The sequence below is a fragment of the Microtus ochrogaster genome, chromosome 5 (assembly GCF_000317375.1).
Source record: "Microtus ochrogaster isolate Prairie Vole_2 chromosome 5, MicOch1.0, whole genome shotgun sequence".
Classification (NCBI taxonomy): domain Eukaryota; kingdom Metazoa; phylum Chordata; class Mammalia; order Rodentia; family Cricetidae; genus Microtus; species Microtus ochrogaster.
In genome coordinates this window covers 21,201,866-21,214,456 of record NC_022012.1, presented here as the reverse complement: position 1 = coordinate 21,214,456, position 12,591 = coordinate 21,201,866, and the positions used below count along the sequence as shown (strand labels likewise).

General features: G+C 40.6%; 1 protein-coding gene across 1 annotated transcript in view; it reads right to left on the bottom strand.

Moving 5' to 3' along the window:
* The window catches only part of Ncapd3 (non-SMC condensin II complex subunit D3), an 89,610-nt gene that overhangs the window by 62,055 nt on the left and 14,964 nt on the right, over nucleotides 1-12,591 (bottom strand). The window contains exons 6-14 of the mRNA XM_005346972.3: nucleotides 12,109-12,279; nucleotides 11,939-12,000; nucleotides 11,532-11,619; nucleotides 10,682-10,815; nucleotides 8,050-8,122; nucleotides 6,904-7,029; nucleotides 6,528-6,780; nucleotides 6,022-6,078; nucleotides 5,750-5,806 (exon numbers count right to left, since the gene is read on the bottom strand). Coding sequence (XP_005347029.1) covers nucleotides 5,750-5,806; nucleotides 6,022-6,078; nucleotides 6,528-6,780; nucleotides 6,904-7,029; nucleotides 8,050-8,122; nucleotides 10,682-10,815; nucleotides 11,532-11,619; nucleotides 11,939-12,000; nucleotides 12,109-12,279 — 1,021 coding nt within the window. The remainder of the gene's footprint in view (nucleotides 1-5,749; nucleotides 5,807-6,021; nucleotides 6,079-6,527; nucleotides 6,781-6,903; nucleotides 7,030-8,049; nucleotides 8,123-10,681; nucleotides 10,816-11,531; nucleotides 11,620-11,938; nucleotides 12,001-12,108; nucleotides 12,280-12,591) is intronic.

Genomic DNA, 12,591 nt, shown 5'->3' with positions numbered 1-12,591 from the left:
GAGCTCACCAAGGCCAGCTGGACTGTGACTGAAAAAGCATGGGATAAAACCGGACTCTCTGAACATGGCGAACAATGAGGGCTGATGAAAAGCCAAGGACAATGGCACGGGGTTTTGACCCTACTTTATGTGTTGCCTTTGTGGGAGCCTAGCCAGTATGGATGTTCACCTTCCTAGACATGGACGGAGGGGGGCGGACCTTGGATTTTCCACAGGGCAGGGAATCCTGACTGCTCTATGGACTGGAGAGGGAGGGGGAGAAGGGTGGGAGGAGAGGGAGGGAAATGGGAGGCTGGGAGGAGGCGGATACTTTTTTTCCTTTTCTCAATAAAAAAAAAAAAAGAAAAAAATGGGTTCTGGGGACTGAACTTGGGTAGTGTTTTTACCTGCTAAGCAACATCCCAGCTCTCTATTATTTTTGATGTTGGGACTTTTCCTTCTGATCCTTATCATCCACTTTATACCTTCCTCCTTTTCTTTAAAAACATACTTATGAACTTCACTTTCTAACTTTCCCCTACTTGCTCCCTTTCCACACTTTGAATAGTCGAGATTTTGTTTTGCTTTTCATTTCCCATTTCTTCTCCCTTTCCTTTTCATTCATTTTCAAAACTTACTGGTTTATGGCTTGAGAGATGATTAAGAGCACTTGCTGCTCTTTCAGGAACCCTGTTTCAATTTTCAGTACCTATATGATGGTTCACAACTCTCTAAAATAAAATACTCTGGTTTGGGGCACCAGTGAGATAGCCTAACAGGTAGACACTTGCTTGACAGCCTAAGTACAATCCAACGAACACACATGGTGGAAGAGAGAACTGACTTCTTTTGACCTTCATTATACACCCATCGTGACAAGCATGCCTAAACACACACACACACACACACACACACACTAATCCAATAAATACTCCTATTCTACTATTCCTGTTGTTAGAATTTGGGGTATGAAATATGGGTATAGAAAGTGGTACTTGGCTTCTACTTTATACTTATGTTATTACTATTACTTTGACTACATTATATAAAATGCTCTGCCTCTGAGCTCCTTTCCCAGTTAGGGAAAGAAAACATCCAGCTCTGTAACCAAGTTGCTCTTGCTTGGAGGTCAGTGGACACTTTAACCCAAGGACTATGGGAGAGAAAAGCTCAAGTTGATGATATACGTGGACATTGCTGGAGAGAAGGAGCTGCCAGTTATCCACTCCTACAGCAAAAGTAGAGAGAAGCAAGAACACTGTACACCACATCTAAAAGGGGCTATTGCACAGACTGCTCCCATACCCATACATTATTAACAAGAAAGACTAAAGGAGTAATTAGAGAGGAAGTACCCAGTGGACTTGGCTGTTTACAACACATCTGTCTTATCTGTAAGACTCCAGTCCTGGGAGATGCACAACAAAGAAAGCAGAACTCTCAATCTGTGACGTAACTATGCCAACCTCTATAGATATCCACCAAGTCCATCAGACAAGTAACAGGGAAACCACACTACAACTCCAACTGGAAATATAGGTAATAGCAAAATAATGCAAGGGTAGCCTCAGCTAGTTAGGATTTCTATTGTTGTGATATAACAATATGACAAATAACTTTGGGTGGAAAGAGCTCATTTCAGCTTACAAGACTTAGGTCACACTCCATTACTGAGAGTAATAAGAGCAAAAACCCAAGGCAGGAATCTGAAGCTGAGGTCATATAGCAGTGGGTTTCAACCTGCAGTCTTGACCCTCTTTGTGGGAGGGTCACATATCAGGTATCCTGCATGTCAGATATTTAATCTATGATTCATAACAGTAGCAAAATTAAGGTTAGGAAGTAGTAATGAAATAATTTTATGGTTGGGGGTTACCAAAACATGAGGAACTGTGTGAACAGTTGCAGCATTAGGAGGGTGGAAAACCACTGCCATAGAGGAATTCTGTTTGCTAACTTGTTCCTCATGGCTTGCTCAGGACCACAGACCAGGGGTGGCACAGGCCACAGTGAGCAGGTCCCTCTCACATCAAAAATCAATCAAGAAAATGCCTTACATATTTACCCACAGGCTAGTCTGGTGGGGGGTATTTTCTCAGTTGAGGGTTCCCTCTTCCCAAATGATGCTAACTTGGGTCAAGGTGACATAAAACTAGCCAGTCCTAGTGTGCTCTTTAAAGAGGTTATCACAGAGAAGTAGAAGGCATGTCCATCTCCAAAATGTATAAATCTCAACACAGAAATACAAGTAATATTAAAAACAAAGCAATATGACATTTCTAAAAGGTCATAATTCTTTAGCAACTGACTCCAAAGATACTGTAGAAAATGAGATGGTAGGTAAAGAATTCAAAAGAGTAATTTTTAAAAGAATTAAGAAATATAAAAAAACTGAACAGTTTAACAATAATAATAAAGTTTATAAAATAAGAAATTTAATAAAGAGAGAAATTTTGAAAAAACAAATTTTAACTTTGGTAATAAAAAACTTACTAAGTGAAATAAAAGCTGAGCAGAAAGCCTTACCAACTGACTGGATCAAGCAAAAGCAAAAGTATTTCAAGGCTTGAAAACAAGGTGGATGAATGAAAACTCCCAGGAAATAATAAAGACTAAAAAGAATTATGAACAGAATATGAATAAAATCTGGGGTGGGATTAAAATAACAAATTAACATTAAGTATAGAAGGTAGCATGGAGATATAGATTAAAGGCAAAAAATAAACCCAAACCAAAAAGAACCCTACTCAATGAAATAGGAAATTTCCCCAATCTGGGGAAAAATAGAATATTGATTTAAAAAACAAAGCATTTGCACCTAAGCCAACATGACTAGGTAAAAATTTAAGAGTACAGAATGAGAAAGAATATGAAACCCACAAGGGAAGTGCCATTCTCCCTTATGTAGTCAGTTCCAACCAAAGGAAAAAGCAAAACAAACACAACCCTGGCAGATCAGATCCTTATAACCACAATAGGCAGCTTCAGAACCAAGAGACAGAGAAAGTACTTTGAAGATAACCAGACTAAGGGACTTTATGACTTCTAAGCCAACATGACAGAAGATGAAGAAATCCCCACACAGAAGATGAACAGCTTCAAGAGCACAGGTGAAAGATTGCACAGAAGAGTACTAAACAAGTATTAGAAAAGAATAAAACAATAGGACAATTACAAACAAAATGATTACTGTGGACCTTCCCACAATAACCTTGAATGTAGTCTTAATTCTTTAATTAAGCCGGGCGGTGGTGGCGCACGCCTTTAATCCCAGCACTCGGGAGGCAGAGGCAGGCGGATCTCTGTGAGTTTGAGACCAGCCTGGTCTACAGAGCTAGTTCCAGGACAGGCTCCAAAGCCACAGAGAAACCCTGTCTCGGAAAACCAAAAAAAAAAAAAAAAAAAAAAAATTCTTTAATTAAAACACACAGGCTGCACAGTACAGTGGTGGTGCACGCCTTTAATCTCAGCTCGCCTTAAATCTCAGCAGAGGCAGGTGGATCTCTGTGAGTTCAAGGCCAGTCTAGTTTATAGAGGATTCCAGAAAAGCCAGGAGTACACAAAGAAAACTTGTATTGAAAAACCAAAACCAAACAAAATGCAAAAAACAAAAACCCTTCACAAGCTGGCTAGCTTAAAAACACCTGTTTTCTACCTGTAAGAAACATTCCTAGGGGGCTGGAGACGAGGCTCAGAGGTTAAGACACTGGCTGCTCTTCAAAGGTCCTGAGTTCAGTTTCCAGCAACCACATGATGGCTCACAACCATCTGTAATGAGATCTGGTGCCCTCTCCTGGCATGCAGGAATAGATGTAAGTAGAACACTGTTTACATAATAAATAAATTTAAAAAAATATTCCTTGGTCCTTGGTGCCACCAGGGCCATATTGATCTGGGTGGCCTGTGCTGCCACTGGGCCCATGATGATGTCCAGGCCAGAGCTGCTGCTGTGGCCCATGTCTGGGTCTATGTTCCTGCTGCAGCTAGGGTCTGTGATGATGTCCATGGCCTGAGTTGTCACAGAAGGTCATAGGAACCATGCTGGTGGGAGAGCTGACTCTCTCCCTTGCCTGAGGGGGTGGAAAGGGGGCAGTGCCAGTACCACCTAGAGCCACATGCTGAGCCTTCGGTTGACCCATGTTAACATCTACCCCATCTATGACCTGCTGGAGCGTTTGAAGGGAATGGTCCTGCAGAATGATAACCGCAGGATCTTCATAACTCAGGGCAACAGCAGGATATCCAAGAGAAGTTTCAGTGAGGGTCCAGGGATGATGGTGTCACAGAGGCCTTGACCCAGACCAAAAACTCGCTGCAATGAACATTCTGTGGATGGTGCTGATTGGACAAAAGGGTGTACTGTGTGACACACGGTAGCACCCAATGCCACTAGCATGAATGAAGAGGTGTTGGTAAGACGGAGGAGCAAGGTGGTTTTTTTGGTTGTTGTTGTTGTTATTGTTTTTTGGGGGGGGTATTTTGGGGGAATGCTGGGGGTAAGGGTCCAATATGGAGGGACCAGGAGGTGAGTGGGATTGGGGTACAGAAATTCCCAAAGAATCAATAAAGAATTGTTGGGAAAAAAAGGAATATTTCTTGTCTGCAAATAAAAAAAGGGAAAAAGGTAAAAAAAACATAAAGTAAAAGAATTAAAAAATGATATTCTAAAAAAATGAAACCTGGAAGCAAGCAGACGCATCAATATTGATATCATATAGGGCAGACGTTGAGTCATAATTAGTCAGAAGAGATAAACGTATTGGTAAAATAAAATATATATACATATATATATATCAAAGTAAGGCTGTGGTGGCACATGCCTTTAATCCCAGCGCTTGGGAGGCAGAGGCAGGTGGCTCTCTGAGTTTGAGGCCAGTCTGGTCTACAGAGCAAGTTTTAGGACAGCCAGGGCTACAGAGAAACCTGTCTCAAAATAAACAAACAAGTAAATAAATAAATAAATATGTATAAAAAGATATGACCATGAACAATATATACAAAAGCCAGTAAATAATGAAGAAATAAAAATATATCAAAAGATGCAGCCATGAACAAATATATACCAAAAGCCAGTGTATTCAATTTCATAAAAGCAAACACTTCTGACGTAAAGACACAGATAGACTTTAACACCCCCCAACTTTCCACAAACGGTATGGTGGTGTACTCCTGTGACCCCAGCACTCAGAAGGTGGAGGATTTAAACAAAACAACCAATTCTGGCAAGGGTGCAAGTGAAATGCAATCCTAATACACTATCAGGGAAGTGACTTTATTGTCTGAGTATAGTGGTACCTGCCTTTAATACAGCACTCGGGAGGCAAAGGTAGGTGAGGATGAGGGATACAAAGTAAGACCCTGTCTCAAATATATACCCAGTAATACACAGTTCTTAATAAAATAAAAACAGAATTGTCACATGACTCAGCCATATCACAGGTATGCGTGTTTTTCACTGATAGAAATCTAGCTCAGCATACAACAGATATACCTCATGCTTACTGTGGCATTTTTCACAACACTGGAGTCACAGACTGACCTCAGTGCCTACGAAGATGGAGACTGATACACACACAGGTAGAGTTCTATTCAACACAGATGAATACAATGATGCCACCTGCTGAGAACGCATGAAGCCAGAGATTATGTCAAGCGAAATTAGTAGACTTGGAAGTGCAAAAATCACAGATGTTCTCTCTCACGTGTAAGACCAAATGGGGCATATTTGGAAGAGGCAACAAGAGGAAGTGTAAAGAACAAGCGTGGGTACCTCCAGACTGGATTCTTTCACCGTTGTTGCCAGTATCGCTCTGCATCGAGGGCCAACCTATTAAAAAAAAAAGATTATGGTAAACGTCTGTTATATTTTCTATAGCATAAGCACGACATGCTACTCAAGTGATGAAATGGATGAAACAAACCTCATTTGAGGAAGGAGAGACCAACACTAGATTAGGACAGGTGAGTATGGAAGCAGGGTCATTCTAACAGCGCAGTTTTTTTAAAGAGCCCATTCAGTGTTTGAAAACTACTGATGATTACCTGTTGATTGTCTCACTAAAGAGCCAGAGTGACTCTGTATCCCTGAGACTAGACGACCTGAAAGTAAGCAGACAGACAAAAGAGTATAAATCCCACAGAAACAGACAGGGCCAGAGTCAGAGCCCGAGCAGACACGCTCGGAACAGCTGACAGCTTTTTTTTTTATTGTTGTTTCAGAAAGGAGGTTCAAATAGATCAGGCTTCCCTTCTTAAAAAGGGATTTCAAATTGGAGATATGCTCATGTTTTAGAACACATGCTTAGCTGTGTGAGGTTCTAGGATTGATCCTACACACAATAATTGAACAACAAATGATGAAGTGGTTTATGAGGATTAGCTAAAATTAAATACACACACACATACAGTACAGCCTTAACAAAGAATGATCCACTTGTAGTTCATTTTTCGATTTTTTTTCTTGGTCATCCATAGTGGGTCCTGACCCATGGCCTCATATATACTGGTCAAGTGAACACTGAGTTACGGCTCCAGCCTCCCCTACTCACTATTAATGAAGATCTCCAATACACTCTCTGACGTGCTGCTAGAGGTCAGCTCCAGACAATGTGCAAAGCTGGACAGCGCCTTGCTGCGGACAGTAGGTGCCTTGTCTAAGCAACGATCAAATATAATTTCTTGCACAAAGAATTTGTGCTTTAGAAACTTCTGATGCTCCGATGACACAGTGTCATCCGCCTCTCTTTCAGGTAGCTCTAAGAGAGCTAAAGCAACATCAAGAGTGAAAACCCGGTGTGGAATCTGCCAAGGCAGAATCAGAGGAATCCATCAGCAGTAGTAAGAACCAAAGCAAAGATCTCGTCGCATTCAGACCTGGCTGTCACCTGGTGCTCAGAGCCAGGGCCCAAGCAACCCATCTCCTACCTTAGAACTCCGTGAATATTTGTAAAGCCAGGCAACAAATGTAGCATATGACTCAGAGGGAAGTTTATTAAGCAACTGGACCAGGGACTGTGCTGCATAGGTCCGATACTCTGCTTTATCTACCACCTGGAACACAAAAGGAAGCCAACTGACCATCGAGCTGTAGCTGTAAATTAGCAAGTGGGATCAACTTAATAATCTTTAAACACTGGATAAATGATGATCAAATTTTATGTTTTGTACCCCATTGAAAAATAAACTATAAACCCCTGGAGAAAAACACAATTTCAGAGACTATGAACCTCTACAGTAGTTACGGTTCAAATGAAAAATCATTTGCTTAAACAGTACCATAAATTTATGAAATACCAGTAAAATTTTGAGAATAAAGCTAGTGAGACGGCTCAGTAATTAAGAGTGCTCGTGTAAAGGATCTGGGTTCGGTTCTCAGCACCCACATAGGGACTCCTAATTGTCTGTAACTACAGTTCCAGGACATCCAGCACTCTCTTCTGGACTCCATGAGCACCAGGCAGACATAGGTGCACATATATACATGTAGGCAAAACATGCAAACACATAAAATACTTTTAAGAATTGAACACTATTAATAACTGATATTAGTTTGTCTTTTAGATAGTAAATATTTTACTTTTGTTTGAAAGTTCTTATCCTTTATAGAGAAATACACTGAAATACTATGAATGAAAGAATATGATGAAATTTGCCTCAGAAGAAAAAAAAAAAACAGTGTGCTCGTATGTCCAGGATATACAAACAAAAGAAAACTGATAAATTATGGGAATGTGCTGAGCCACACCATTCTCCCTGTTCCTGTACATGTCTATCATTTCCCAAAATAAAAATTTGGTATTTTAAAAGAACATTTTGTTAGCTGGGTATGGTGGTGCTTGCCTTTCATCTCTTCACTCAAGAGGCTAAGAGCTAAGGGTGGCAATTCAAGCCTACCTTCAGCATGTAGGACGACCCTGCCTGAGCACACCCACAAAAAACAAGAAAAACCCATACTGTTTAAGAGAGAATCTATTAAAAAGCTACCTTTGGTGAGGCTCAAGAACAAATGCACAGGCACTTATCGTTGCATGTGTAATACTTACATACTGTAATTACTAGAGCACACAGTACCTTGGCACAGATATGCTGCAATAAAGTACCAAGGACTGGGAATACGCTTTCTTGTAGTTCATCCACAAGTGAGCTATTTCAAATAAAAACACAAACCAGTTACAATGTATCTATGATGACAACCTAACAGTCACTTCTTAAGTCTGGCTCAAAAACCAATATTTGAATATTTTAGAACCTCAAATATTAAAGCCAACCTACCCTTTGGGCTCTGCAACATCACTCACAGGTAAAGGCATTTGGCACACAAGTCTGGCAAGCAGTTTGATCCCCAGAACTCATTTAAACATTTATTGCAGAATATTAGTTTAAGGTATGTTACATTTGTTTATGCTATGGAACATTTGTTTAATGATATAAAGATGTGTTGCTTTTGTTTATGCTTTGTTTGTTTAACTCTGTGAAGCTGTGATTCTTGGCTTGTATAAAGCACCTGATGGAATAATAAAGAGCTGAACGGCCAATAGCAAGGCAGGAGAAAGGATATACGGGGCCGGCAGGCAGAGATTAGAACTAGAAGGAGAAATCTGGAAGGGAAGGAAAGAGAAAATAAAGAGAGAGAGAACGCTACAGGAGCCATCCACCCAGCCAGCTACGGGGTAAGAGTGAAAGTAAGCTACACAGAAGTAAGAAAAGGAGAAAGCCCAGAGGCAAAAGGTAGACACGATAATTTAAGTTAAGAAAAGCTGGCAAGAAACAAGCCAAGCTAAGGCTGGGCCTTCATAAGCAACAATAAGTCACCATGTGTAATGTATTTGGGAGCTCGGTGGCGGGCCTCCTCAAAAAACTAAAGGAGTAAAAAAAGTAAAACAATTATCAATGTGTCAACGTGAGGCTGGATTTTTTAAAAAAAATCCAACAACAAACATTTAAAGGTTTTAAGGTAGAACTGACTCCACAAAGTTGATTTCTGACTCCCACATGTGCCTGTGGCATGGGCAGGAGTGCGTGTCAGCACACACACACACACTAAAAACCGTAAAAACAAACTATTTCTTTTTGACATTCTCAGTAAAATAAAGATACATTGCAACAGATTAGAAAAACATGCTTCTTATGCAGTTCCCTAAAGAGTTATCTCTGAGAAGTTCAGTCATTTAGAGGACAAAATCCAATCTTCATGGGCTCTTCTACTTATAGTAATTTTCACAGTAAGATGTAAAATACGTCACGTAGGATAAATACATCACTAGGACTCAGTGTTGGCTTGTGTCAGTTCAGTGAGGTGCTACTATCAATGCATTCTCCTGATTTACTCTTGGTTTGTACTATTACATAAACATTCTCTGGCAATACGATAAACTCTACTTATTTACTTTTGTTTTTTTTCTGAGACAAGGGTTCTCTCTATGTAACCCTGGTTATCCTGGAACTCACTTTGTAGACTAGGATGGCCTTGAACTCAGAGATCCGACTTCCTTTGCCTCCCTGGTATGGGGATTAAAGGCATATGCCATAAATCCTTATGGAAAAAACAATGTTGTTTCTATGTAACATATCCTAAATATTTGATGTGTTAAAAATTCTTTTCCATAAAGCTAGTCAGTGAGTTGGCTCAGTGGGAAAAGGCACCTGCCAATAAAGATTAATGAGCTGAATTCAATCACTAGGACCCACATGGGGGAAGGAGAGAACAGATACTTCCAAGCTGTCCTCTGGCGTCCTTATGTGTGCTAAGGTACACACACACACACACACACACACACACACACACGGAACAAGAAGAAAAGACTATCCTAGCCAGACAGAGGTGGTTCCCACCTGCAAACCAGCACTCAGGAGGCTGTGGCAGGAGGATTCTCACCAGGCCCAGGCCAGGCTGGTCTACAGAGTGAGTTTTAGTCTAGCTGAGATAACAGCGAGAGCCTGAGTCAAATCATCAAACCAAACCAACCAATCCTATCAAGAGACAAGGTAATACCACCCAGTGCCAACATCTCCCACCAAACCACAGGAAGCAAGCCCGCAGCATGAGCATGCTGACCTGCACACATTCACTTTACACTGCATGCCAATACTCAGGGATGGAGGAGTCACAAATGGAAGACACAGCAAAGGGACCTTTCCCAATAAAGCCAGGAGAGGACTTTTAAGAGGAGCTAAGCAATTCATGGCAAAAAAAAAAAACAAAACAAAAAACAAACCCATAAGACTATCAATTATTATAAGAAATTCAAAGCAATTTACTTACTTTCATCCTTCAGCAAGTACTTTCTGTTGTAGAGGATGGAATAGAAAAGTGAGAACGGAGAAAAATGTGCAAGAAACAGAGTGAAAGTAGAGAGAAACAGTGGAAGAGGAGGCAGCTTTCTGTTTTGGAGAGGAAAATACCTAGGCAGACAATGACAGAAAAGGGGCAGCCATCCTCCCAGCTGACTGCACAATGGATGGAGTCTGGCCCAGGGACGATAGATTGACTCTATCCTTAACAATGCCCTAATACAGAAGTTGTCAGATGGGAACAGGCACAGGAAACAGAATGGCTACAATGTGCTTAATTTTGACCATCTAAACCACCACTGGGTCTGACACCCTATGCCACAAGTGTCAGACAGATACTTTGGCTAGTGCAGGGCCCAGACTATCAAGGAAGAGTGACAAAAACCAGAAATTCAAGATGCATGCACATTACCTGATAAATTGGACCGCCTGGTTTCTAGAGTTAATGGCTTGTGAAGTTATTGCAAGGGGGCCACAACGGGACCTTTCTCCTACTTCTAACATCAATATTACATTTAGGATTTGACGGAAAATAGAACCAATAACCTTGAAGAGAAAATAAGAATTGATTTAAAGTATGACAAAGAATCCAGCGGCATTAAAGCTTTTGCTTTTGAAAACTAAGGATGTTATACAAAGACCATTTGCTTCATCTTGGAAACTTAGTAATAATTTATGGAGCTACCAAACATTTTTGATAGCTACTGGGTAATGAAAGTTAGAGAGCAAGCAGAAATAGTGACATTTTATTACAGAAACAGTACCAAGTCCTGAAATAATACAGTAAGTCAAAATGGTATCCCAGGCAGCTGTCCCTTACCCACAGAGCATACTGTTAAGACACTTCCCCAGTGATGTCTAAAAATGTGGCCATTAACAATCCTGTAGCAGTTTTCCTGCAGAGGCATAACTACGGCACAGCCAATTTATCAGCCTACATTAAAGGTGGGCAGGCATGCAGCTTGCCTATAATGCTAGCATTCAGGTGGACACAAGGGAGCCCCAGGACAAGCTGCTAGCTCAATTAACCACGATACAGATGAATAAGAATGAGATGAACAAAAACTAAAAAGTAAAACAATTATAATACACTATAATAAAAAGATATGTGTTCTCACCCTGAAAATATGACCAGTGGTCACTTCTTTTAGCAATACACAATTTCAGCTAGCCAAAGACAAATGGATTATCAAACATCTCTGCATTATGTGGTCTGTCTACTTTCAATTCAACTAGAAAATCAGAATACACTTCTCCCCTACCTTATTTCCTCCTCCATGGATTGGGGAGCACAGCAAATACAATCCATAATAGGCCAGCTCTGATATGTATTTTACTCCAGTAAGGTTCCTAAACAAAAGGGAAAAGCCTGAGCTAATGGATTTGATTATAATAGGAATATTCAATTGCCCATTAAGCCTTCTCCATTCGTTTATTTTATTTTTGGATGCAGTATCCCTGTGTTGCCCAGGCTGCCCCTGAACTCCTTAACTCCAAGTACTGAAGGGCCTCAGCCTTCTAAGCAGCTAGCATACTTGTATGCAACATCAGCATTTTCATAAGCCAAATTTAAACGAATAAATCCTGCTTATATACTAGTTAGAGTAAAATAGCACTTTAGTTCTGAAAAAAATCTCTACATTGCCATGTTTCAAGATTAAGGACTCACCTGGCTTGTGAAAGAAGAAATTTATGAGGAATTGGCTCAAAACTAGTTAATGCAACAAACACCTGGAAGACAAGTACCCAAGAAGGGTGTGAGTTTCTTCTACTCAGTAAATACGAGCTATTACTACATTTTTTTGTAGTTAGCCACAAGTCTTGGGGATTTTCACTTACCTCTATACAAGTTTGTATACACTGTGGCTTTTCTTTAAGGGAAAACTTGGGAAGAAGCCTTAAAAAATTCTTTAGAAGATTAAATATGGCATTCCGTATTTGACAAAGGTCCTGGGCAGAAAAATAAATTTCCTCTTCCTCCTCCTCTTCCTCGCCTGAAAAGTCATCCTCCTGGACCATGGAAAATATACAAGTGACTGTGATGCTGTCTCACGTGCCTGTCCCATGGTTTCCATTAGCCCAAATGAAGTCAGTGCCAGTCATAGCTGGGCTCACCAGATGATCTGACTTTGACCTGGTCCTTGTGTTGGTCTAGGTATCAAAGGCCACAGTGATTTGCACTAGACTGCATACTATAGTTCCTTTAACTTTGTGTGTGTGCACACACGTGCTGACAGTCCTGTAGTGTGTGTGTGTGTGTGTGTGTGTACATGTGCCGATAGTCCTGTAGTGTGTGTTTGTGTGTGTGTATGTTTGTACATG